Source organism: Magallana gigas, chromosome 2 (genome assembly GCF_963853765.1).
Source record: "Magallana gigas chromosome 2, xbMagGiga1.1, whole genome shotgun sequence".
In the NCBI taxonomy this organism is placed as follows: Eukaryota; Metazoa; Mollusca; class Bivalvia; order Ostreida; family Ostreidae; genus Magallana; species Magallana gigas.
In genome coordinates, this window is record NC_088854.1 from 18599558 (window position 1) to 18627488 (window position 27931).

General features: G+C 32.4%; 1 protein-coding gene across 4 annotated transcripts in view; it reads left to right on the top strand.

Moving 5' to 3' along the window:
- The window catches only part of LOC105344015 (Regulator of G-protein signaling 3), a 63347-nt gene that overhangs the window by 16828 nt on the left and 18588 nt on the right, over positions 1-27931 (top strand). For 2 of the 4 annotated variants that reach the window (XM_011451579.4, XM_011451580.4), the window contains exon 1: positions 27399-27825. Coding sequence is in view for 1 of the 4 variants with exons in the window: in XM_011451580.4 (XP_011449882.2) it covers positions 27820-27825 (6 nt within the window). In the remaining 3 variants the exon portion in view is untranslated. Of the gene's footprint in view, positions 1-16768; positions 16895-20848; positions 21085-25423; positions 25443-27398; positions 27826-27931 lie in introns of those variants that run through there. The other 2 variants (XM_011451583.4, XM_066075368.1) reach the window with 2 other exon arrangements.

The following is a 27931-nucleotide window of genomic DNA, read 5'->3' on the forward strand; positions in this document are numbered from 1 at the left end:
AGAGTTTAGTTTCTTCTAATCTTTTTTCAAAATAACAGGTTTGGAATAAACACAAATTTTTTCAAATACAAAAACATCTGTAAAGTGTTAGATATAAATGTTTTTTTATGATCAATTTTAAAGCTGTGTATTAATTTTGATTGCAAGTAATTGTGTAACAACAATAACTTGAAAATTGCCTGTATTACTTACTGTAAATCAACTTTTATTCGCATGCAAGAAATTATTGCGAAGTTTGTGAGAGCCTCATTGTCACGAATATTTCTCACCCTGGACCAGTATTTGAAATAAATTTAGTTGTAATAAAAAACACTGGTGTGGGTAAGGCTTGGTTGCAAAAATTACTCTCTGAAAAACCAGTTCTTCTCAGGTAAATGGCAAAATAAAGTTGACGCAAATAACAGTTTGTAAACAGTATTTAGATTAATCTTCTCAATTTAGTTGCTACGTGGAGACACATACATTCCGATACATGTATGATACCATTAATGTTATTTAGATTCTTAAATATAACTGGAAGAAATACAGTCAACCTGCGTCATTACTCCAGAGGAGGTCGATCATAAAGAATATGGGAATATACAGAAGAAAACGTATACATGTACAATTACTAGTACAGATTATATTAAAAACACATCATTTGCTTCATCATTTCCCCCCCAGCAGCTTTGTTTGTTCAAGAGATAAAATTTGAAAAGGATTAATTAATATTGTATCTCTAATTCTCAGTGTCATGACAAGAATGTATTTCATATTGAGACCTCCTTACTACTGACAAATTTAAATGTTGTTTGTGATATATAATATTGTACCATATGATGCAATATTGTATGCTATGATATTGTATTATATAATTGATTTATATATCATTAGAGCAGACAGTACATTTGCCCCTGATAAACATGATAAACACCTGCTGCTGATGGTTTTTGTAATCATGATCGTCATTGTCTGGCTGTATCCTCAGATTAGATTTTCTAATTACAGACTGAGGTAGCTTCATCTTCAGTTGGTTTTTTTCTTCATAAACAACAGAGTGTTAATTAGTTTACTTTATATGTAATTGGTATTTAATAGAGTTATGTTGTTGTCTGTAAATCTTTTTCGATTTACTGTGGAGTCGTTAGATTTTGTGGTGGCATCGTTAGATTTTGTGGTGGCTCAACTTTCATGGAATCATGGGTATCTCTTATCCACGAATTAACATCATCCATGAGTTGATTAACTAGGATAATAAAGCAATTTTTCCTTTTGTTTGTAAAAGAGAATACACAAAAATTATATTCCCTGGAACCTGTAAAATTTCAGCAATCCATGAAAATTTTAATTATTCCACAGTAATTGCGGTAACCAAAAAATTGATGATCTTCAATATATTTATGAAAACACCTAAATTCAAATGACATGGTGAATCAAAATTATATGCAATATTTTTAGTGTTACTGCACATTGATAGTTACTTGATCAATATTTCACACCTCCATTTTGATTGATGTATGATAAAATATAGCCCAATTATGAGTTCTTGATATCCCAAAATAAATATTTGATATCAATAGTTCGAATTATTGACATCAAAAAATAATTTTTGATATCAAAAACATACTTGATATCAAAAAATTAATTTTGATATCAGAAAATCATTTTGATATCACAACTTCAAATTCTTGATACCAAAAATGATTATCTGAAATCACATAATAAATTGTTTGATATCAAGAGTTAAAGTTGAATTTTTGATATAAAAAAATCAAATTCTTGAAATCTATGATGCACCATCTTAATTTTTTATGGTATTTTCTGATATCAATAAATGAATATTTGATATAAATAATTCAAATTATTGATATCAACAAATAATTCTTGATATCAAAAAATAATTCTTGATACCAAAAAATCTATTTTGTGATATCAGAAAATCATTTTTTGATGTCACAAGTTTGAATTCTTGATATCAAAAATGATTCTGATATCACAAAATAGATATTTGGATATCAAGAATTAAACTTCATTTTTTTCTAATATCAAAAAATTGAATTCTTGATATCGGAAAATCATTTTTTGATATCAAATAATTGAACTCTTAATATCAGAAAATCATTTTTTGATATCAAAAAATCATTTGTATTTTCTGATATCAGAAAATCGATTTTTTGAATCAGAAAATAAGACTACATAAAATTACTATCAACTTAATGAATGCTACCTGTGATGCAACTTTTGAAATTTGTAAGAAATTGTGTTTCAAACCTGTAGATGTCTGTGAAGAATAATAATGTATGCCTAATTTCAAACCTGATTTCATTTTGGCAAATTTGTCCACATATACAATGATTAGCATTGCTTACTTTGTGATTTGCTGTTAATATTGAATGGAATTCATTAAAAAATGATGGCGTCGCATAATATAAAGAATTTTAACTGGTGTACAGTTAGCGCTTTCAATACATAAGACCAGAATTATCAAGAACACTTGATAAATTTTTACATTAAATAAATATCCAAATAAAAAACAACAAAAATGCAAATCTAGGCTCTGTAGTTCAGCAAGTTAACTTTTTTTTACAATGCTCATGTCTTATAGTGTATAGTGCAATAGGAAAAAACATCTAGCTGACTGCAAGTCAAAAGTTCAGAACCTGCTGGGGGTTTTATAATTTTTATTTGTAAAAGAATAAAGATAAAATGTACATGTATTTTAAGGTATCACACCGGTAATCGGCCAATCAAAATGAACTTAGTCAATTGTAGTTCCATATATACTTCAGAATTATTTTTTTCCTTGACTGCATTTTTACATTTTCCTTTACTCAGTTTTAAAATTTTTTGTACCACTGAGTAGGATATTTCATGTATTTTGTTAGGTGATGATTTTTTTTCACAGGGACTACTTCTTTCAGGGCTCATGCAGCAGCTTCCTGGGGAGTGTGCAGTCTGTTTACATACAAATGGAAAACACGTGGTTTTGAGGGTAGACCTGTTTGGAGCTAGATATTTTGAGAAAATGCAGTATCGCTTGCCCTTTTTATGGTGTTAGCTGATGAGATAGGTAACAAATAACATTTCCTCCGAATATTTTGTCATGAAAAATACAAACTGATTTTTAAGAATTTTTTCCCCTCTATAGTGTTATATAGTGAAAACAATTACCGGTGTGATACCTTAAGGTTAATTTTTTTCAAATTGCAAATTTAGAATCTGTATGGTTATTTTTTTTAAATATGATGTAGTACTTTCATCCTTATTTTTATCCCAAGGTCTTCAATACCACCAGAGGGATTCTCTCCCCCCCCCCCCCCCCCCCCCCCCCCCCAAAATGTGTTAAGGTTTGTGAGGATACTGATGGAGCCATTTTCTGAAACCCTTAATTGTAACCAAATTCTCGTAGCTATTTTACTGTGTGCTCAGCCCTTTATATTGCAGAATAAACTAATTTGTTGAAGTAAGATTTATTGGTTTAGTAGGAGCATGCTCTCTCCCTAAAGAGAAATATCCTGCAGCTCTATATATAGAAGTAATCATTTCCAAATGCCATCGGGTAAAAAATTATTTGATTGAAAAAAAAATGATTTAAAGTTTATTGAGTAAGTTTTTAAATTTCCTAGAAACTTTGTTATAGATTTGCATTAAGTTTGAATGTATTCCTAGGCTTTAAGAAGGTTAATTGTGTTTAAATTGTGATATAAAAAAGAAATCTGAGTCCAGTGTTGTAGTAAGTTGTTGACTGCATATTGGGAATAAAGACAAACTACTGTAAAAAAAAAATGGGAAACCCAAGGCCAACTCCCCCCTCCCCCCTCCAAAAAAAAAGATGATCGATGAATACCTACACCTTTCTTATTTTGTCATTCCAGTATTTTCAAGTTCAAACAGAAAGATTAATTGCTGTTTTTATGGTAGGTCTAAGTGAATTTATTCTCTTACAATGATCACTTTGTTCACCATTGAAAAAAGGGTTTAATATATCTTTCGAAAATATAAACTGCTTTAAGGTACCACAGAGCATTGTTATTGTTTTAACTTTGTAGGCTAATACATGTATTTAAAAAAGGTTTCTTGTATTTGTTGTTTTATGGATAAAACAAGGGTCATTTAAGATCTCAGAGGCAATGTTCTAATTAAGTTAAAAAAAGCAAGCAAGAATGATATTAGTTGTTTGAAAAAAGGAAACTAGCTATCATATGGGAAAAAAAGAAGATAAATTGCAAAGATGAATAGGTACACGTAAATACCAGATTTAATATGGTAAAGATCTCCCATGATTTGTGAAGCGTAATTTTTTAAACAAACTAATGTAGCTGGGTTTTTGTGCTTTGACCATAGCCAGAAAATTTGCACAACTATTATTCTAACTAGTTCAAATATTAAAGAACTGTATATGATAAGGGCCTAAAATGGCCCCTAAAAAAACATTGTTTATTTACTGTAACAATATATCTTTGACATCAATTTTGGATTGATGTTCGTCATAAAAATACTAAAATTAAGTTCCATAAACACAGAAATCACTGCTTTTATTTGAAAGTGGGTGGAAGAAGTCAAACAGCAATTGATGATCTCTTATCCTCAGCCACGTCTGATAATTATGAAATTGAAAAAAAAAAATTAATTCGTACCATAACTAATTTTAATTTGTCATCTAGTGTTAGTATTATGATCAGTTATTCAACAAAATGCTTGGCCTAGTGGATCCATGGAGATCTACTACATATAGGTACATGTATAGGGGTTCGAGGCACCAATGCATCACTAAAACCTTTTTTTTTTACCTCAACTTGTATATTTATTCCATCATATCCATCAAAATGGATGGTTATATTATAAAATTGTAAAATGCATGGATACCATCTAAAAATTTCTGTTTATTTCATTTAATTTATAAAGTTTGAAGGACAAATAATGCTTTTAAGATATGAAAAAAATACTTTGAGGCAGCATGAGGATTGGAGAACCTTAAAAGAAAAGATTTAGTTTGTTCCTTCAATATTGCATTGTACAAATCTACTGACTACCAAAGCAAGTATTGTCATTATACATCTTCAATAGGGATTGGCTTATCCCCGCCAGCACTAAATCACTTAAATACCCTACATAATCAGTTCTATCTCTTAAATCAGCAGTTGTAACTCTTAAATTAACTGTAGGATGGAATTGTTCTCGACAAATATGTAAGGTATTCAAAGATAAAAGCAGATGCTTTCTAAGCTTTCTTTGGTGGTTCATTTCGATATGACAGTAGTGTGCAATGCAGATGATATATTTATACCCCAGCTTCGAAGGAGAAGGGGGTATACTGTTTTACCATTACAAAAATGTGTCACATTTTTCTCAGTCCTTCTGTCTGTCTTGCTGTAACAAAAATTTCAGTCACATTTTTCTCAGCAACTATTCATTTCAAGTGCTTGAAATTTTGACACACTCTTTGTTTTGGCATGCCATATGGTGGGTTTCATTTTTGTACCAATTGGACGTCAACTTCCTGTAAAATTTTGACTTTATTTATTTTCAGCTTAAAAAATTTTCTACCAAATTTTCATCAAAGATTTCTCGGCAACTACCGGCATATATTGCAGGAGCTTGAAATTTTAACACACTCTTTGTTTAGGCATTCCATAAGGTGGGATCCATTTTTGTACCAATTAGATGTCAACTTCCTGTTAAATAATGACTTTATTTATAGGTAGCTTAAAATTTTTCATTTTAATTTTGTCAAAGATTTCTCGGCAATTTATTTATCACAGGAGCTTGAAATGTGAACACAATCTTTGTTTAGGCATGCCATATTGTAGGATCTATTTTTGTACCTTTCTGTGATATGATGACTTAGTTTATTTTTAGCCTATATTTCTCGAACAAATTTTTGTCAAAGATTTCTCATCAAATATTAGCCAAAGATGTTTGAAATTTTACACAGTCTTTCTTTATAGGCATGCTATTTGTGTACCAATTGGAGGTCAACTTCCTGTTAAATGACATACGACTTTGCTTATTTTGTATATTCACATCAGAACGGGTATTACTAGTGAGCATTGGCTCACAGATATCTTTTGTTCATGTCATATTTGTGGGGGGTTTTTGTTGCAATTATGATCATTGTTTCATGTTAAAGCTTCAAGCATTAAAAAATGATTTCTCTTGTGAATTACACAATATGGGGACAGTGACAATTTGATTGTTACATATGATAACAACAATGGTGTATTTTTATTTTATTTTTTTTTTTATAAATATGATAAACAAGAAATGCCTGACAAGAAAATTTAAACCCCTCATTTTATTGAAGAGTTGAATGTTTCACTGACCAAAGATGAAGCCTTTCTCATCCATTTGGTTTGTTTGTTAGGGATATCATTAGTCTTCCATGCATATAAATGATATGCCCTCTGACCAGACAGCTAAGTGTTTGTTTACACTTTGTAATGATGCATGCGGTTAACCCAAGCCAAAGACATGCATGTGATCATTTTCTAAGGTCTGCCAATGTGCTTCATCTCCCCAAGACAAACAAACAAGTGATTAGGGGGTTCTCTGAGTAGTACTTTTCTAAGCTTTAGGTCAGCGGGTTCACCAAGTTAATGCATTGCTGCTTTGATATATTGATTTGGCTACTGATGAACTGCTTGTTTTAGCCAATTCAGAGCAGTGTGATAATTTACAAAACACACAGTGACTTATTTATCCATGCAAATGTACATCCAAGTTATATAGAGTATATCTTGGTACATCTGGCTGTTTCATGCTTTCATTGCATAAATGTTCCTCAATGTAAATACGTAAATGCAGTTGTCACTTTGTGTGTTAACAAATCTGAAATATCTACATGGATGTGTTACCATCATATAGAATATAACATACATATAAATTAAGCAGTGAATAACTTGTTATGAAGGTCAATTTGCAATAATTTAGCAAGATTATTCCTCAAATAATATGATGCAATTGCACTAAAAAATATACTTAACAACGATGATGTCTGACTAACATGTTGGCAGTGCCAACTTCTTACTTTTCATTGTTTTAGATTTTCACTGTTTTGTTGATACATAAAACAGCGATAGTGTCAGCAGAATCAGACATCCTCATGTTTAAGGGGAGGTCACTCTGCTCTTGTCTCCCTGCCAAGGGAGCTAAGTATCTCTGCATTGATTACTGCTTACAGGGTTTGACATTAAGTTTTTAAACTACTAGACCAGTCGGGCTACCTCAGCAATGTTTTACTAGCCCTGATTCCTTTACCACTAGCCCTGACCAATTTTGACAAAAATGAACTAAAAGCTTAAGTAACAACAAACACCAAATATTAAAGTTTTTTTCTGTTTAATTGTATTGGTTTATCTTTACCAATAATGAATCATTCAAACCGGATTTAATATTCAATTTAATCAACTCGTATGTTGAGGATCTTTTTTTTTAAAGATAACTGTAATCAAACTTTATGATTATTTAGAATTAATTTGGCAGAGTTATTAACTAATTACAACTTACCAACCAACTGAAATATAGCCTAAAAGTAATCAACATTGTTTTGCACAGCATATGGTTTCATCACCCGTCTCGACTTATTAATCACAACAGGTGTTAAATTAGTCTGAGAAGATGTCTTTAGAATTAGATAATTATTAATTTATTGCATCTGGGTTAACATAAACGATTGTGAACTCGGTGTACAGGGTGACTTGAACTTTTCTTTCGGAGGAAATTCCGGCGAAGTAACTGATCAAAAAGCGAGTATTTCGCCATCATCATCTCCTAGGTAAGTCATTGGGTTGTACTTAAATTACGGTAGTTTGTAGAATTTATGCCTTTTGTAGGAAAAGGTGCTTTTAAAGTTATGTGCACATTTTTTTTTCACACGACCAGTCGGGCTAGTACACAGACATTTTACCCCGACCGTACCTATCATTTACTAGACAAAGTCGTTCGGACGTGCCTTAGTGTCAAACCCTGGCTTAAATCTCGGCCTTTGCACAGTGTCCTTCTGATGAATTTTTGAAAACTCATCTCAGCAGTTAGACATATACACAAAGGCAATCCTTAATGTACCCTTTAGTCCTATGTTAGTTCCATGCAGGATTATTTATTTACAAGATATGATTTTGATATGATATGATAGATGTCGCGGCAGTCACATTATTTTTATAGCACTTCACTTGCAATGACATTTCCGATATATAAATTTATTACACATTTAGTATGTAAATACAGGGTTTGCATATATGTGATACAGCTTACTTAAAGAACCTGTATCAGTTTCCAGGGCTGATACGGATTCTGCAGGGCAAATCACTGATTTGTATTTAGTGGTATTCGCACCGCTTTCGGAACTCTTATTTTTCCACTTTAGAATTAGGTAGAAGTTTAAGGCAATTTTACAACTGATTCATTCGTCACAAAACATCTAACATATTTTATGCATTATTGCCTCTTTATTGAATTTAGGCATAAAAATGTCTTAGATATGTATGACTATAAATATGTAATTCAAATAATAATACATACCATTTTCCTTGTCGCACCCTGTATCAGGCTTTGTCCAATTTCAGCCTTAGGCCCTCTGGTTGATGTTGATGTCTAGGGATGATACAGGTTGTAATATGGAAACAGGCATGTATTGTTCTCTATTAATTTGTGTCTTATTCTTTTTTTTAATATCCATGTGTTCATTGCATGTTTCAAATACTTTGTTTTTAATCAAGCTTGGAGACAGGTAAATATCTTCAATTTGATAATTTTCTGGCTGATATGAAAGGTATGCTATTTGTCCAGGAGGGTACATCAAATCAAAGATTTAATGCATGCTAACTGAAACAAAAACTATGACATTTATTTTGTTGTCAAATTAGTCAGGATCATGTTTCACATCATATCCTTTGAAAATTGTTATGTAGACTTGGAAATTTAGAGGTAAATGCTACAGATTCACTTTTTTGCTTTATATATGAATTTTTGCAAATCAATATGAAAGCTCAATTTAAAAAATGAAAAAAAAATTGAAAATTCAACTTTTCTTTTCTATTATATTATGATCGCAGTATTTTTATAGTTATGCATTAATTTAAAAATTGATATTATGATCTATCAATTTTATTTTCTTGGCTGTGAAAAAAAAATACCTGACCCTAATACTTGTACATGTAATATGTACAATGCACATAAAAGCTTTAGTCTCTCTCTCTCTCTCTCTCTCTCTCTCTCTCTCTATATATATATATATATACACACACACACACACCTGTATACATGCATCTGTGTGTTACCGATTACAAATTTACACCAGATAAAACATCATTAATTAAAACTTTGTATTTGACACACATTGTTTTTTAATGAAATTTGATAAAAAAAAAATTGTTGCTTTGTAGTAGCTAATCTGGCTATTAAAACTTAAAATGCTGATGCTGAAATATAAATTTTAGATTGCGTGGGTTCATGTTTCCTAATTAGATTTGATTGAGCATTACTCTTATGTTTGAAATAGGAATTACCTTAAAATGATAACTTCCTCTTATTGCATTAGTGAGGTGTTTTTATGTTTAAATCTTAAATCTGAAAGAATAGAATGAATACAGTTGTATTTCTTCAGTGGATGTATATATTGATTAGTCAGCTGATTAATGAAGGACAAACTGTTATTTATTGAGTGTACAAGAGTTTATAGGACCTCTTTAGGAAACTCCAATACATATGTCTTAATTCTTGACTCAGAAGGAGGAAGATCTATGGCTGACCTTTAACAGTTTCACCGAAATATGTCTTCATTAGATGATTAATTTAATTTACAGTGCTCAGTTAATTGGAGTCTCCAAATGGGTTTTGGTGTTGGATTCAAGGAAAAGCCCTTCGTTCTTGGTTTTCATTGGTGTAAATGTGATGTATGTGCACAGCTCTACAGGGAGAGATTTTGCAGTTTGAAAGTGCTGATTATTGCAAATATAGAAAAAAATAAAAACTTATTTAGTAATTGATTACTACTACAACACATCTCTCTCTCTCTCTCTCTCTCTCTCTCTCTCTCTCTCTCTCTCTCTCTCTCTCTCTCTCTCTCTCTCTCTCTCTCTCTCTCTAAAACAATATTGTAATCATTGAACAAATGATTTGAGGCTTATCAAAATGTTTGTATTGTTCTAGTAATGTACATCACTGTGTTTATCATTTCTACTATTACTGGTTCAAATAATTGTGATGGAAAGTAAATTACACACCCCTTGCTTTTTGAGGAGAAGTATCTTCTAAACAAGGTTGATTTAGGTGAACTAGCATTTAATATGCACTTTGTGCTGCCTATAATTAGATTAGATTATCCATGTCTACAATAGTGCCAATTTTTCAAGCTGAGTTGTAGAAGTTATTAATCACTTTCATTCATAATGGAATACCAGCATCTCAGTATGTAACTATTGACTTAACCAGGGCCTTAAACGCTTTGGCTTTCAAGTTATAAATTACCAACAGCAAAGCTCAAATCAAAATATGTTCAATTTTATTGTTGTATTAAATTTTTTATTTTATTTTTTTTTCGTCATAACCACAGGGCCAATTTCAGCTGCACATGAAATTAAGGGCCGCACACTAATGTAAGGTGGTGGGGAAGACATGTTTAAAGACTCAATTATATGGGGTGGATGTCTTTTTAGTTTACATGAGCCTGAGGCCCATATGAGCTTTTCTGATCAAGATTTGTCCATTGTCTGTCGTCGGCAGCGCCATCCAATCATTTGGTGAAGGCCGGGAGTTTAAGTTTGTTCAAATGAAGGGCAATGCCCTATTTAAAGGGGAGATAATTTAGATTTATTGAAAATTTGTTTGTATTTTACAAAAATCTTCCTCCTTTCTCTGGAGGATCAAGTTTTACAAAAGAATATTATAAAGAAACTCTTTATTAATCTTTTTCTTAAAACAATTGGTCAGAAAATCTGGAACTTGTGTAGAGGGATCCCCATATAGTATTGATTCAAGTTAGTTCAAATCATGGTCCCAGGGGTTAGGGTGGGGCCACAATTAGGGGTCAAATTTATATGTAGAGGAAATCTTTAAAAATCTTCTTCTCAAAAGCCATATGGTTAGAAAAGCTTAAACTTGTGTGGAAGCTTCCTCAGGAAGTGTACAAATCATTATCTTCTTGGTATGGTTGGGGGGGGGGGGTCAAATTTTTACATAGATAGATATAGAGAAAACTCTTTAAAAAGCATTTGGAAAAGCTTTTAGCCAAAAAAGCTGAAATTTGCGTAAAAGCACAGGTTGTAAAGATTAAAGTTTGATCAAACCATGATTCCCTTGAGAAAAGTGGGGCCACATAGAGTGGGGGGGAATAGGAGTAGAGAAAAATCTTCTCACAAATACTAAAGCAAAAGTGCATTTAAAGACTAGTATGTGGATAAAAATTGGCAGGTTTTTAAAATTTTATGCAAGATCTACTGAACTTAATTTTAACTGGATATTAGTACAGCTTACTCCACTTATATTGAACTCGCTTATTTTGAAATTCCGCTTATTTTGAAATAGAAATAAATCCCCAGTTTTTACCTCTCATATTCTTTGCATTAATTTCATGGATATAATGAAATCGGTTATTTTTAAATATCGCTTATATTGAATCCACGGTGTGTTCCCGTTTTGCACACATTTGATAATTGGGTATAGAACAATAGGTGTGAATTGTGTTGTGATAGCAATTATAGTCTGCTTTCAGTCAAAGTCAAGATTTTACCTGGATTTTTACCTGTGTTTTATCAGCGCCTTTACGATGAAACATGAAGAATATAGATACAATTGTATTTTGTTGTGTTTTAGGTCTAACAACTAGTAACTATCACCATTTTTTTCTTTTGATAAAATAAAGATAATGATATTTTTAGTCTTAAATTTCCACTCAGGTCAAGACGTTGTGAAGATGATGGGGTACTCCCTGTCTCTTTTTACAACTTGCTTGCGAAATATGTAAAATGCATGTTTATAATTGGTTGGTTGGTATCAACAGAAAGAATATTATAAAAAGAAAAACAGATCTTTATCACAAAATATTTCAATCATCGAAGTAGTGGCTTTGACAGTAGTTCTTATGACATAACCGCTTTAGTATAAATTACATTTTATAATTGCAGGTCACTTTCTGATTTTTCAAATCAGTAGCTAAATACACGAAGCACAAACATTTCCGACAAAAATGATAATTTTAATATTGATTCAATAATTTCTTATGACGTCACCGCTTTAGTTTATATTGCGGTACATTTTCTGGTTTTTTTTTTCAAACCAGTAGCTAAATACACGGAGCACAAAAAATTCTGACAAAAATAATAATCTGAATATTGATTCTATATACTTCAATCTGAAGAAGGTTTAGGTCTTCATTTGATAGGTTTTACAGTTTTTGAAGCATATAAAATTGCTGATTTATCATCATACCATCATCAACTTTGTCTATTTTCTTCGATTATACAAACCACAGCATAAATGAGAAATATTTTGCAGCGTTTCCACTAGACACATTTCCTCACTTTATGTCAGCAAAAGCAATTTTAATTGAATATAAAAATACGTTTTCTTTTCAAAGTCAAACATGTACATGTATATGTACTTCTTATAGACAGCAAGTTAAACAAAGCATTTTATATCCAACATTTTTGCAATAATCTTTCTTGTTTAAATAAATTAATGAAATTGTTCATGACTAAATTACTGTAGTAATGTTTGAAATTATATTAAAAAACATGCAGGTCAACTGTTATGTAAATGAGCTTTTATGCAATTCATATTGTAACATAAAATAGATGTAAATATGTATTGGGAGTACATGTTTTATTTATTTATTTTATTGTCAATAGCCCTCACAGGAATTGTGATATAGACTATAGCAATTAAGCAATTATCTCACCTGGTCAAATTCCCGTTTCGCACACATTTTTTCGATACCTAATTTTCAAATGTGTGCAAAACGGGAACAAACCGAATCCACTGATCGGTCCCCAAAGGTGATAATTAGTTGTTTTTATAACGGTTATATTGAAGTTCTCCCTGGCGGCTGTCGTCACGGTTGGTGACAGTAATTATGCCAGACTGACGGATTGATATACAAAGGTGTGAATTGATAAGTTCTCTTCATGTGTGTTTTTATACTTTTATTAAAAAGTAAAATTTATTCACTGTTTAATTTTTTGTTTTTACGAATTCGGATGTATTGAGGCTAGACGTAATATGGAAACCCCACGGAAAGGAAATACCTTATCTCCAGACGCTAAATACAAACTAGTTATGGCTATTGATGAAAGAACAAAGCCTAAATTCGAAATAGCTAAGGATTTTGAGATTATCGCGTGTACACTTACGATGATATACAAGCAGCATTCAGCAATATTTGAAGCATTTGAGTGTGGTGATTTTTCTCTAACGTTTTTCTAAAAAGTAAAAGAATGCGATCTGAGATTATGATAAGGATTAAGATAGTAACAAAACGAAACTTACAAAACTTTCGGATATAATTTTAATCAAACTTTCAAGGACTAATGTTCCAAGTAATCCGTTTATTGTAATAGATAAATGATGATCTAATAATTTGTTTGGGTTTGGTTTTCTATGCTTACATCGGGATTGAACTTTCAAAAATGGGGGCATCACGTCAGTCAATTTCGCTTATATTGAAATACGGATATATTGAAATAATTTGCATGGTCCCCTGAATTTCAATATATCTGGAGTAGGCTGTATATATAAACCCAATCTTCTATATTCCTATAGTTATCAGTCTCCATCTGTTTATCCAACCATCCATCTGTCCATCCAATGTTCATCTGAGATCACTTGTCCAGAGCATATCTTCTCTCCCCTTGGCCCAATCTGGGCCAACTTCACTGACAGAGTGCTTGTGGGTAATAGGTATGCAGTGACCTATGTTTCTAGGTCTAATGTTAAGGTCATAGCAGAATTATATAAAATCCCCTTGGTCCAATCTGGCTCATACTTCATACAAAGAGTTTCTATGGTCAAAGGGTGTACAGTGGCCTTCAATGAAGTTTGTAGGTCAAGGGTCAAGGTCGTATCTGAAAATGCAAATATTATTTTTTTCAGAGCTTATATACTTTCCACTTAGCTCTATTTGGCTTGAACTTCAAATAAAGAGACCTTTTGAGTAAAGGGCGTGTAGTGACCGTGAACCAAGTAATGTGAAGGTCATAGCAAATCTCTTTGTGATCAATTGTAGACTAGATTATTTCCCATATATAAAGAATAAGAAAAAAAAGGTCAAATATAATAACTTCTTCTCTACTAAATATTAGTTCATAGCAAAACAGTTCACATCTTGAAATGTTAGGTAGTTCTGATGGTTAATATGTTGACCATCCAGCCTCTTTAAAATCCATACCATAAACAGCAATCAAATAGGGGCCATAGGAGAGGTGCTGAGTGAGTGAGTACTTCACATTGAAATATTTATACATTTCTTAAGTAATCTCTTTCTTTATGAACCACGTCACTACCATTGTGATATTACTGATATATCCCTTAATGCCATGTGAATAGTCAGGTTTTTGTTCAAAAGGGCCAATTATGGAGACTTCCGACTCGAGAGAAATGTTCTCTACTTATTGGTTAAAGAAAATTTTTCATATGAATCATTATGTGAAGAAGCACCTTATTTAAAATATGTCATAAACACGTGCACATATCAAAAAATGATCTGTAGCTACTGTTTAGGAATGATTTTATTTACTCATAGTTTTATAAATGATAGAATTATAATAAACAGAAAGGGATAGAAAGTTAACATACCAGTAACTTAAGTCAGGTGAATTATGCAGCTCGTAAGCGACTTGTAGAAATGAACATGAATGCGTGGGCTATTTTATTTTATTCAGTTTGGTATTTAGATGTTTGAGCAACTGTATTACATTGCAATTGAACCAAATGTACAAAAACAATCTCAAAAATAGAGGTCAGAAGTATGATTAATGTTACATGCATTAATCAGTATATGAGGAATAATATGTCAGCAAACAAAGGCAGGCACCTGACGCTGTTTTATGGTGCAGCATTTGTGAAGGCTGCCAGCATCTGCCAAACAAAGATGGCAGAAGGTGACAGTTATATCATGGCTGGACAGATACAGGAACGATACGGAAGTAAACAAATCAGTCAGTCATCCGACCGAGGGGTGAGTGAGATCAACAAGGAAAACGATTGTCACTATCAGAGGCTTTGTCACTTTATTCTTTAATGTAAACCCCTGTATCCTTGTGAAAGACATTTACAATCATATATTGTTAGTGATCATAAAAAAAAAAAAAGCACAACAAAACAAAATCGTTGGTAACCGGGGATGGTTGGACTATACATGCATGCATCATGGTCATTTTGGAAACCCACTGTCTCACACACTAACTAAGCATGGACCATATAATGATATTATGGAGCTTTTGTCATTTTAGTAAATTTACCAATGACAAATTGAAACTGTATTTCTTGGAGGTATGAAAGCGGCAATCATGTTTTAAATATTATGTTGGTAATAGATGCGTGCACAAGCATGAATAGGATTAATGAGATTCCGTTTTCAACATGAAAATGTGAATGACCCATTTTATCCAAGAAGAAGATGAATTATTCTCTAGAAAAAAAAAAATTGGCCCATGGTCAGAAGTGTATGCAAGACTATAGACAATTACAGGCTTCTGTAATATTCAACCAATATTAAAATAATAATACTAGATCTTAAATAAACTACACAATATATTATGTATGTAAAAAATTGCACAAGAATACAATGTCTGAAAAAAATTACCAGAGGATGTGACATGAAAAGGAGAGACTCATGCTCCATGCCAATCATGAATGATGTGCAGTGTTTTTGCAACAAGTATCACTTATGTTGAGATAAGGAAACTTTAAAGTTTACCATCGAAATGAATGAGACATTATATGTACAGTCTTTTAATGTTGTAAAAATGAAATGTTCAGACATGGGATGAGATTTCTTGACAAAAGAGACAAATTCTGTTCCCATATAAAATTGTCACTGTCCAGATAACGTAGGTGTCTGAATAACAGAGTGAATCCCCACTGTATTAAGTAAACAACAAATTTTCAGACTTGTCTAACTTTTAAGCTCCAAAATTTAAATGTTTTGCAAGAAATTTACATATATATGCATTTTCTATGAGAATATGAAGTAATTGTCCAATTCCTTTAAAAACAAAATTCACTGAAATTATTATTTGTTGGAGGTGGATTTGCTTTTGTGAGTTTCATGTTCCATAATTATTTGCAATTTTCCTGATTCACATCTTTGCCATGAGGATGCCTTAACACAAGGATGGAAACTATTCTTTCACTAAATTTGGGTATGTAAGGGAAGGCATTCTCCAAAAAATAGGTTGTCGTACAGAACATTTTCATCTGTATTGTATTTATGATACTGTAAAAGAAATTGGAAATTACCGCATGTCTGGGGTTTTGTTTCATGTCACAAAATTTGCCAAAATGGGGAAAATATGTAGCATTTTTAAATTCTGTCATTTTTTGCGATTTTAAAAGTGTCATTTAGAAAATGATACATGATACTTTCTGCATATTCAATATTTTGGAATTTGAAAGAGGTTGTCAAAAAAGGGAAAATTAGATCATCACCAAAATTACCAGATATACGGTATTTTTTGGTATTTAGTATTTGGTATTCTTGGGTATTTAATGGAATTCCTAGATTCTTTAACCAATAGGGAAGCGTGACAGATTAGTAACTTAATCTAACTGTATTTTTTTTTTTATCATTTTACAGTATTGAAATTCATCTTAGACCCATCAAAGGACTGTATTGGAAAACAACACAGATATATTGTTATCAGTTTGTACAAATGGCTGCCTGGAGCTGAGGCTTACAAGGCAACTTTTTAGTTGTTCTCAGGTATGGTTAACACAGGCTACCAATATGCAAGGTTTTAGCATAAGTTTCTTTCAAAAACATGCATAGATTTTAGATCATAAACCTTCTTTGTAGAAATCATAGCAGTTTCAGTTTTTTTGAAACATTCAAACATTTATTTTGTATCGTAGACTTCAAATGTAATGCGAATCTGTTATATACCATGAAATTGCACATGCATTTTTGCAGTGGCTAGATGAAAGGAAATTGGTGCAACTGCAATTAATTGCCTCCGTCTTAGATGCCCAGTTATCACACAAATGGCTGGATCTCTAAATCACTGCCATGTGTTATAAAAGCACTTATTATGATCTAACATTTCAAAAAACCAATGCTATACTTTAACAAAATTCACATGTGTTTGAATTGTCTGTCTACTCTTAATTGGGTTCATAGAAATTTTAAGGCTGCCTAGGTGTACATAATATTATTATTACCATGTATGATACATATATATCTGTTTTGGCCTGTGATGTATTAGTCTGCAACTGTACTTGAACCAGTTTTGCCAGGTGTAGAATGTCTGCACCTGTACTTCATTAGAGATCATGGATAGACATATTATATTACTTCTTATTTTCACCTGAATTGGGTTTTTCATATTTTTTTATATCTAAAATCAGGTCACTTGTGAATGTTTAGTTTGAGTAAACTTTGTTTAATATTTATTAATTGTGACTCCTCATCTCCTTCTTGGGCTATGTAGTGTGGCCCCTTCAAATAACCATGATTTATTATATAGAAACAAGTGGTAATCGTAATTAGCATTAGAATCATGGTAAATCTCCAATGCCCAAACTGGAAGTAGAGGTAGGAACATATGTACATGTTAAAAAAAAAACTAACAACAAAAAACCAAGCAACAGTATTATCAGTACATGCACACTGTAAACTGTAACACAAAGAACGTGTAGTCCAACACTCTGATGTGACGGAGAAGAATGTTTAGGCCTAAGGACAGGACACAAGGGAGTTCTGGGAGTAACAGTATAATAACACTCGGCTAGTTACATACAAAATGCAAGCATCTTGAGAATAGATGCCAGCTGTAAGGGTTGAATGTTTTTTCAAGGTAATGTCCTGTTCCGGGTGTTGTACAGAGCACATTTCAACACAAATATTAGTGACAGCACATAATGTTCCTACATTGCGAGTGTAGTGGAAGCATCTAGCTTTGGACTGGCTAGTGGGATAGGTTGTTGGGGGTGTTAGATCCAAGCCCTACCCTAACCACCCAACAAATAAATTATGAGAGAGAGAGAGAGAGAGAGAGAGAGAGAGAGAGAGAGAGAGAGAGAGAGAGAGAGAGGAGAGTGAGAGGGTGAGAATATGATAGAATTTTGAAAGACAGCTGCCGCCACTACATTTTGACTAATAGCAATTAGAGGTGTACTTAAATGTGCAATTTGAACAAACAGTGCAGTTTCATTAGATTAAACAATCTCTCTAAAATGTCATGAATAAGAAATGAATAACTATTGTGAAATGTTTCACTGAGATTTGAAAGTAGGATATCAAGTTAATAGTGATTTGAAACTCTGGACAAGCACCCAGTCAGATCTAATATTCTGATGGTTTACTGATTTATTTCCCACCCAGATTCTTTCACTCCCAGATGCTCACAGTGAAGGACTAACTTTGTCATATAACTAGCCAAAAAGAACCTCTTAACACTAATTGAGATTTCTTTATCATTTTCATTATAATTTCCCTCTATGACTCTAGACATATATAATAAATAATATTAACCATTTTAGATAATTTTATTAAACCCCCAACAATGATGATATTGATAATAGCAATTTCATATTTGTCCTTACAAACCTTTTTGTATCTTGGGTTTTACTGTGACCTTTACTGTGACCTTGACTTCAATATTCCATGTTTTTTTTTATTAAGCTCTCAAAAACAGTTCTGAGATATTTTTAACCAATTTCATACACAATTTATGGATAAGATCAATTAAAATATGTCATAATTTTGTGACTTTGGTCTTTCCTGTGACTTTAACCTCATTATCCTTTATTTCGCATCAAGCTAGGGATTAGAAAAACAATTTTTAAGATATTGCTTATCAAACATTATAGCAAGATATAACACATTGGTGATAACAATTATACTGTCGTATAATATTTCTGACCTTGGCCTTCTCTTTAATCTTGACATTGTTTAGTATTCCTTAGTTTTGCAATTTTTGCAACTGACAGTTGCTATTTAAACCCATGCATAAAACAATTCTGCCTTAGTTAATGGATGTGATGAGAGTGTTTTAAAGAATTTCTAATTCAAAATAAGAGATCAAATTCCGGAACTTGGGGAAATAAATGCATATATAATTATTGCATAATAAACTGCAAATATTTCATCAAAAGTATGGAATTGTAACTTTGGTCAGTCTACCAAAATTTTCTTCTGAGCTACAGTTCTTAATGCCAATTACCTGTATTTTGACTGAGAGATACAATTCTGCAACTGTAGAGGAGATGCCTCTTAAAATCAAATATATGTAATTCTATGTAATAAAGTTTTTAAAATGTAAATTTCATAAGGTCAATTAGCTGCCTACAATTTTTTTTTACCATTTTTTGATCAATACAAGCTTAAATGACTAAAGTATTATTTTGCCAGTATCTCAATGTTGTGGACATTTATGGTTGGTTAATTGTGACCCTTCCCCAACAGAAATGCAAGAAAATTGTTATCTTATTAGTCTTTGGCTTAAAATTAATAGGATCTCTAAGTTTCATAAATGAAAGTGTAATAAGGGATACAAAAATTTACATGATAACTGTATGTTATTAAGGGGAGTGAAGTAGCCCATGGGCCTCTTGATAAATATTTCATTTCAGCCATGGTTTGGTTAGAATTCCTTTAGGTTGGGTCCTTCTAAATGTAAGGTGTTAGGGTGTTGTGTTCTTTATTTATGTCAGGTTTTTATGTCCTTTTTACTTCTTTGACATTAAGTACCGTTGCGGGTGAAACAGCAAGCACAGTATAGAAGGCAACGTGCTTCACTGAGTGGGCATTCATATTTGTTTCTGCCAGAATACTTTCTTGACTGTTTGATTAAGATGTGGGAGAAGAATTCTTTTGTTCAGAGAACTAAGTACCTATTGTTGATACAACCTTGTATTGCCACTTTATCAGACAAATATATAAAAACACAGGAATATCTGACTGTGTCAATAACCTCATATTGTCCAACTGTATTCCAGAATGATGGAATGATGTACATAAAAAAAAGAGATTGAATGCCATTTGCTTTATTAGCATTTTCTGGTTTTTATCTAATTGCTCTCCTTAGTAAATGAATATTTGTTCTTTATGTGAGGTTGTTTTCCATTTAAAATCAAATCTACTTATTCTTAAATCAAAGCATGCTAATAACCCAGTATATATCATCTGTAGTGAAACCCACTCGGTGAGCACTGTGGCCTGTGGTCAATCGAAGGAAATTACGGCATTTAAAGGTTATCAACTCTTAAGAGTGCAGGGACTTTGATATAAATATTGTACACAATTTACAACCTCCAATACATTGGGTGTTAATAATTGTGTTTTGATATTGTTTGTCAGCACGATTTCATGAAAAGCATGCCCTCTTAAACAAAAAAGTACACAATCTACTGCTTCACAATTCTTGGCCTCCCTTCTCCCTGCCAATATCAAAGGTGTGATATTTTTACTGTGTGAGTAATGAACAGTGGTGCCACCATGTTTATAATGTCATATATTAGAAAAATTGATTTCAATTTGACACACCAGAATTTATATCATACACTTTTAAACCAAGTTATATAAATGATAAAGTGAAATTTCATAACTGTCATCTTTACCTTCTGGTTATTGACACACATATATCCAAAGATATTATTATTACCATTAATTATGTTACACAAAACTTTCATTGATTTTTCTTGGGTTTTTTTTTTTCAGGTCACTGATGTACCACTCCATGAGGGCCTGACTGGTCATATCACCGGTGCCCGATGTTAAATTTTTGTCTTCTATATCAGTAATAAGATTATCCCCTGTAATATAATAGTTATAATAGTACAGGGGATAATCTTGTAACCATAAGAAATAAACTGAACTTCAGTTGCCTGTGGGTCTTATCGTAAACATGCACAATTCTGTGAAAGTCATCTTCTCGACTACTGGACACTTTGAAGGTAAATAAAGTACATGTATGTAGATCAAGGCTTATACCAAAATTTTGAAATTTGTGACACTGTATCAGGATCCTTGTTTTTGGGGTAGATGGGGCTGTAAATATGGTCTGATTCAGTGTATTGTGAGTTTACTGAAAAGTCCTCTTACGTGGTACCAGGTGTCTAGCAGGCTAATTAAGGGATGCATGTATACATACCGAAGGACTATATGCAGTATTTTTCTACTCCTAAATCTAAAGCCATAAAGAGAAATCTGAAAATAAGATTTAAATAGTTAAAACCATGTAGAGAATAAAAAATTATTTAAAAAAAATTAATCCTCATGATTGCGTTATGTAGATATGTTGTCAAATTCATGACTGGCTCATGTCTGGTTCATAAAGCTGGTTCATGAAATTTATTCATGGATATATTTTTAAAATGTAATTCATGAATAATTAATGAAAATATATGAATACAGGGAATACCTGGTAATGAAATACTAAAGTAATGAACATTCTTGAATTTTTATGAAGAATTAATTCAGAAAATATAAGTAATGACACTATAGAGTGCATGCTTGCTAACGTAGGATTCTTTACTGTTATGCAAGTGTACTGGAAAAAACAGAAACATTTGAAATTGTTCTTGAGCAGCCTTCATTGCATACTTCAGGTGTCCATACTCGTAAAATTCTTTGAGGAAAGTTGAAAAACCTAACTGATTTCGACTTAATAGACTTAAATGTCATCAATTGTTAGAAAAAATATACATGTCATCACACTTTTTGAGATGCCAGATAAACATAAACTAAAGCTTATTTTAGCATTAGAAAAATGTAATTTTTTCTGTTAAAAGTAAAATCTTGTTGGCAGAAATTAGTTTTTCTTGTTTAATTTTAATGTCAACTTTATCAGAAAACTAAAATTACAAAAATATTTTAAAATTAATCGTTGGAATAAGAAAAACTATAGCATTTAGACATACAACTGAGAGAAAAGTCAGAAAAAGAGTTATTTCCCCTTTGCATAGATAAAATATATAAACATTTGGAAATTTAGTATAAAATTAAGTGCGAAAATATCTTTAACCTACCAATAATTCTAATTACATCCATGTGATTATATTCACATAAAATGAATAAAACTATCTTGCACAATTTTTAAAGAATTCAAAGTTTTACAAAAAAGTGTGACGTCACAGAACACTGGATCTACTTTAAAAGCTTAAAATTTGTGTGAAAGCACAGGTTTTGCAGATTACAGTTTGATAAAACCATAATTCTCTGGAGAAAAGTGGGACCACAAAGGGGGAGGGGGATGATAATTAGGAATAGAGAAAATGTTCTTACTTTTACTATAACAACAAAATTGGCTTGGTATTTACCATAAAAAAAAATGGATAAAAATCTGCAGATTTTTTAACCACTTTGTGCAAGATCCACTGCACATAGTTGTCAGGATATTTTGATATTTGCATGATAAGAGGTAAGGCTATTGTTGCCTGGGTGAGCGATGTGGCCCCTAGGCCTCTTGTCCTCTATTGCTATTACATGCACTGAGCATATTTCTAGAATGTTGCCCATTATTTGTCTCACCAAACTAAATTCAATTACTTTAACCTGCATGATGGCAAGATATTTACCGGTATGCTGTTCTTACTGATGGTGCATACCGGCTGTATGTATTTATGCCTTTTACAAGAAAAGGAATGAAAAATAATATTTAAAAAAATCATCAGAATACACTACACCCATTAGGGATGTTGATCCTTCATCACCCAATCAATGTTGTTTTGATCAACAATAGTTTATTATGCTTTTTGTGGAACTTCTTATTTACAAGGTAGTGTTACGCCCAGGTTACCACAAAGGCCCTTTGGTATCTTTTTAGCTCACCTGAGCCAAAGGCTCAAGTGAGCTTTTCTGATCACAATTTGTCCGTTGTCTGTCGTCGTTGTCGTCGTCTTCGTCGTAAACTTTTCACATTTTCATCTTCTTCTCAAGAACCACTGGGCAGATTTCAATCAAACAAAGCACCACTAGGTGAAGGGGATTCAAGTTTGTTCAAATGAAGGGCCACGCCCTTTTTAAAGGGGAGATAATTGAGAATTATTGAAAATTTGTTGGTATTTTTCAAAAATCTTCTTCTCAAAAACTATTAGGCCGGTAAAGCTTAAACTTGTGTGGAGGCATCATCAGGTAGTGTAGATTCAAGTTTCTTCAAATTATGGTCCCCGGGGGTAGGATGGGGCCACAATTGGGGGATCAAGTTTTACATAGGAATATATAGAGAAAATCTTTAAAAATTTTCTTCTCAAAAACTATCAGGCCAGAAAGATTCAAATTAAAATGGGAGCATCCTCATGTAGTGTAGATTCAAGATTGTTCAAATCATGGTCCCCGGGGGTAGGGTGGGGCCACAATTGGGGGATCAAGTTTTACATAGGAATATATAGAGAAAATCTTTAAAAATTTTCTTCTCAAAAACTATTTGGCCAGAAAAGCTCTAATTAAAATGGAAGCATCGTCAGGAAGTGTAGATTCAAGTTTGTTCGAATCATGGTCCCCGGGGGTAGGGTCGGGCCATAATTGGGGGATCAAGTTTTACATAGGAATATATAGAGAAAATCTTTAAAAATTTTCTTCTCAAAAACTATTAGGCCAGAAAAGCTCAAATTAAAATGGAAGCATCCTCAGGAAACGTTGATTCAAGTTTGTTCAAATCATGGTCCCCGGGGGTAGGGTGAGGCCACAATTGGGGGATCAAGTTTTACAATCCTTAAAAATATTCTGGGAAAGTTTTCGGTCCAAAACTCAGTACTTAGTGTGAAAGCACAGGTTATGAGATTAAAGGTAGATTTAAGTTTGATGAAACCATGATTCCCTAGAGAATAGTGGGGCCACGAAATGGGGAGGGGGGAGGGTTTATAGGAATAGAGAAAAATCTTCTTACAGGTACAACAACAAAAGGGGCTTTACTAAAAAATAAGAGGTGGATAAAAATTGGCAGATTTTCAATTTTTTTTTAGCAAGATCTACTGTACTCAGTTGTCAAGATATTTTGATACTGTAATGCTAATTTGATCAGAATTAAGGCAATTGTTGCTCAGGTGAGCGATGTGGCCCCTGGGCCTCTTGTTTATGAATGTTGTTACATTTTAATTTATCAGGGTAATTGTTTAATTCAATAGCATATATATTACTGATATGAATTAAGTTTAATGATTTTGGAATAATCTTTGTAGTCATTTCAAGAGATTTTGTTAGAACTAATTGTTGAAGGTTTCACATCTTGCATAATGAAAGACTCTCTGTGTCGATGATATTTATAAATACATGTATTGCATAATGCAGTTTGCACAATATATCCCTTATGGGTTATGTATTTTTCTGCAATGTTACTTAACCTTCATATCCCATGTGAGTCACCAAAAAAAGCATTTTATTGTTTAAATATACATAAACAAGGGACCTCGGCAGGAGAAACTTTAATTCCAGCCTCACACATGCTGAAGATTTGCAAATCTTTTATCTGGTGGTGGTGTTTGTTTTATATGGGGAGCAAATCAAACAACCCATTGCTGGAGGAGATTATCGTTGAAGATTTTTTACCACCTGGGGGGGCCGATTACCAGAGGTGATTTGAAGCTGGAAGGGAATTTTGGTACAAGTTGTACACTGACTCCAGGTTGTTGGAATTCAAGACATGTACTCCAATATTGTAGCATTTACATTCCATGCAATCTAACTGTGATTTAACCAAATGAAAATAAAAACTATATTTCTCAGTTTCATGGTATGTAATTGATATAGCATTTATGATTTTCCTTCAATTTTCCCTTAAATAGGTTTCAATTGATTTCAAAATGATATTTTGCACACATTTTAAAATGCCAAATTTTTTCAGTGACTAACAGCTGTCATACCTCTGCTAGTAAAGGGTTTTTGGTCCACTCTGCTTCCCGGAGTCAATGGAAATCAGGGTGGACCTAAAATGGTGGACTAGCAAAGATTCATATTTCATTTAAAACTCGGTAAACTGTTGATAATTGATTAAGTGTGTATCGGTAAGCAGAAATTTCTAAAAGCTAGGATTGGATTTTTGCATCATTTGCAATGATGTTGATTATAATTATAAGATAAGATAAATGGAATACAACTGCAAAATAAATTATATAACTTTTCTGAATGTTCACAGTAATTAAGATGTTGAAATAGTGATCATACATCAAACATCCTCAATTTTTTAGTGCGTCTTCAATTATTTAGTGCAAGAGAACTTCTGGTGATGGAAGTGAAGATCGAAATTACCGGATATCAGTTAATACTAACACATTGACAGACAGACTTGACACCAAGGGATTTTGTTTATAAGGAGGCAAGATCAAATTTTATTATCTTAATATCATACACAAGAGAATTTAATCAAGACAGACACAAGGTCAGTTTAAGTTCCTATTGTGTGCCATCTAATATTTGTCACTTTCCTGAAAAAAGTACTTATGCACTAAAACCAAGTTCCAGAAATATAGATTTTTTTAAATACCTGTTCATGTACCTAACTAAATTGATAAATTCTAAAAATATCATTTAAAATTATTAAGATTTATTGAATTAATAATATTTTAGAAAAATTAAATGAATTTTAAATTTGTTGGTCATTTTTGCAAAGCTTCGAAGCTTTCTGGTATACTTGTATATAATTCCTATTAGGAAGTTATAAAGAGACCAAATAATTAAATTCAACACGCTCATGACCATCAAAAGAGGTTATAATATTTTTTAATTGCGTAACCTTTATTTACTTACTAAATAGCCGAAAATCAGAAGTTTATAATGAAATTATACAATTAATTCATAGATTTTATAACAATCCTCAGCCATGTTTGACTCTTAAGCACATGCAATTAAAAAAAATTTTGCAATCTGAATGTTTTTGCATTCGTTGAATACGTTGTAGTGGTTGTATCAAGTCTCCTAAAAAAAGTGGACATGCACACGATGTAGACGTGACTGAATGTGATCCAATTTATTGCAATGCAATGCACTGACATTAATACAAACGTCTTACAATGTTTTGTGTCCTCACAACAGTGATGTACAAATTTTAAAGGGCATTAGATGAACTGGCTTTGGCTGTTGCTTTGGTTATCTTCTTGTGCGGCATCTTCTCTTGCATTTAACTATGTCTACTAAAGAGCGTTAAAAAAGGGCAGTATATATATCCTCTCTAACATGCATGAGCATTCTTCCATGGAAAACATAATCGCACGAGCGCCGCACTTCCAATTGCATTTGCGCACATTTAATCGTCCAATCACCTGTGATCCTATTGCATTATCTTACAAAACTCGCTTTCATTGTACAACAGTTCAATATAGACCCAAGAAATATCAGTTGATTTAATGTGTTTGCATCGCACACTGGTCGCTTTAGATTGTGCAAATTTCGCACAGATATTTTATCATGAGCAATTATTTCAGCAACAGTTTATGATCAAAATAAATTTTTCAGTTTCAATTTATGTAAATAATAAAATATTCATTTTGACATGCTCCCTTATTTAAAAAAAAAATGACAATGAGCAACCTGTTTTAAAATCTATTTCTAATTTTATGCAAAATGGCCATTGCTTGGAATTTTAAAATCAATATACAAATCTGGGAAAAAAAACCTTTGTAAAATGACCCAAATGGCATTTACAAGTGCCAGAGGAACAGGCTATCTTATCAAGTTGGAAACTAATCACCGTCAGGTGATATTAGGCCTGTAAAAGAATCATTAATGTTTAAAATAGCGAAAACAAAAATATAATATGATTTGTTCCATTAATATCATTTTGATTTGAATCTAAGCAATCTTTTCCTACTCGCATAGAATTTTCATCAAAGTCTTTATTGTAGAATTGAATTTTTTCACCATTCTTTAGTTTATCACATTTTTTACACACAAGTTTTATTTGAATTTAATTTGCAGACCTTTTTTAAACTATTCAAAGGCAGCTTTTTCAAGGTCACTGATGTAAATTTCTCATGATTTCCATCATGATATTTTCAACATGATACTGTTTGAAGCATTAAACATATATTCACGTCTTAATTTCAGTGACTAAAGTGTTAGTATTTAGAGATGCATATATGCATGTAAAAGATCTTGAATTCTTTTTATCATATGTAAGTTACACTCAACTATTGAGGCAAACACTGAACTGCTATAAGGGTCTAAAGTATGCTGCGCAGCATCAAATTTCAACTTTTAAAGATATCAGGTGACTGTATGAAATAGGAGAGTGGTTAGTGAGGACTTACTCCTAGTGTGAGTAATCTGGTACTGTGATGAGATGTTGGCAGTACTTATATCTTACAAGTCATCTAGTACCCAAGCTGTAACAGGCTGATGAAACCTGAGTCTACAGGGAAAGTACTAGATATACTATAAAGTCAGGAGACTGTGGACAGTGGCTATAGATACTAGGAGAGTCGAGCTCCATCAATATTCTGTCATGTGCTTGGAGCTACCACAGGGGGTTACTTTTACATGCTTATAATTAAGCAAGTATTGGAAGTGGTCTAATCAATCGAAGGGTTAACCCTTGCTATGTCAACCAATCAGCTGGTGGATCATTAGGTTTTATTTGAATGAACTAGGCACCAGGACCAGGAATTTTTGTGAATGAGGGACAGTTGAGAGCCGCAAGATAAACAGGAGATTTATTCGGAGGCTTTGTTATCTGGAATCCAATTTGAATTCAAAACATGAGGGTAAGAATTGAGATGTTGAAATCATCCAGGTTTTTTGATTTTTAAATAATTTTTCTTTCCTCTTTTAATTTAAGTCAGAGATTTGTCAGTTTTGCAGATATATAAG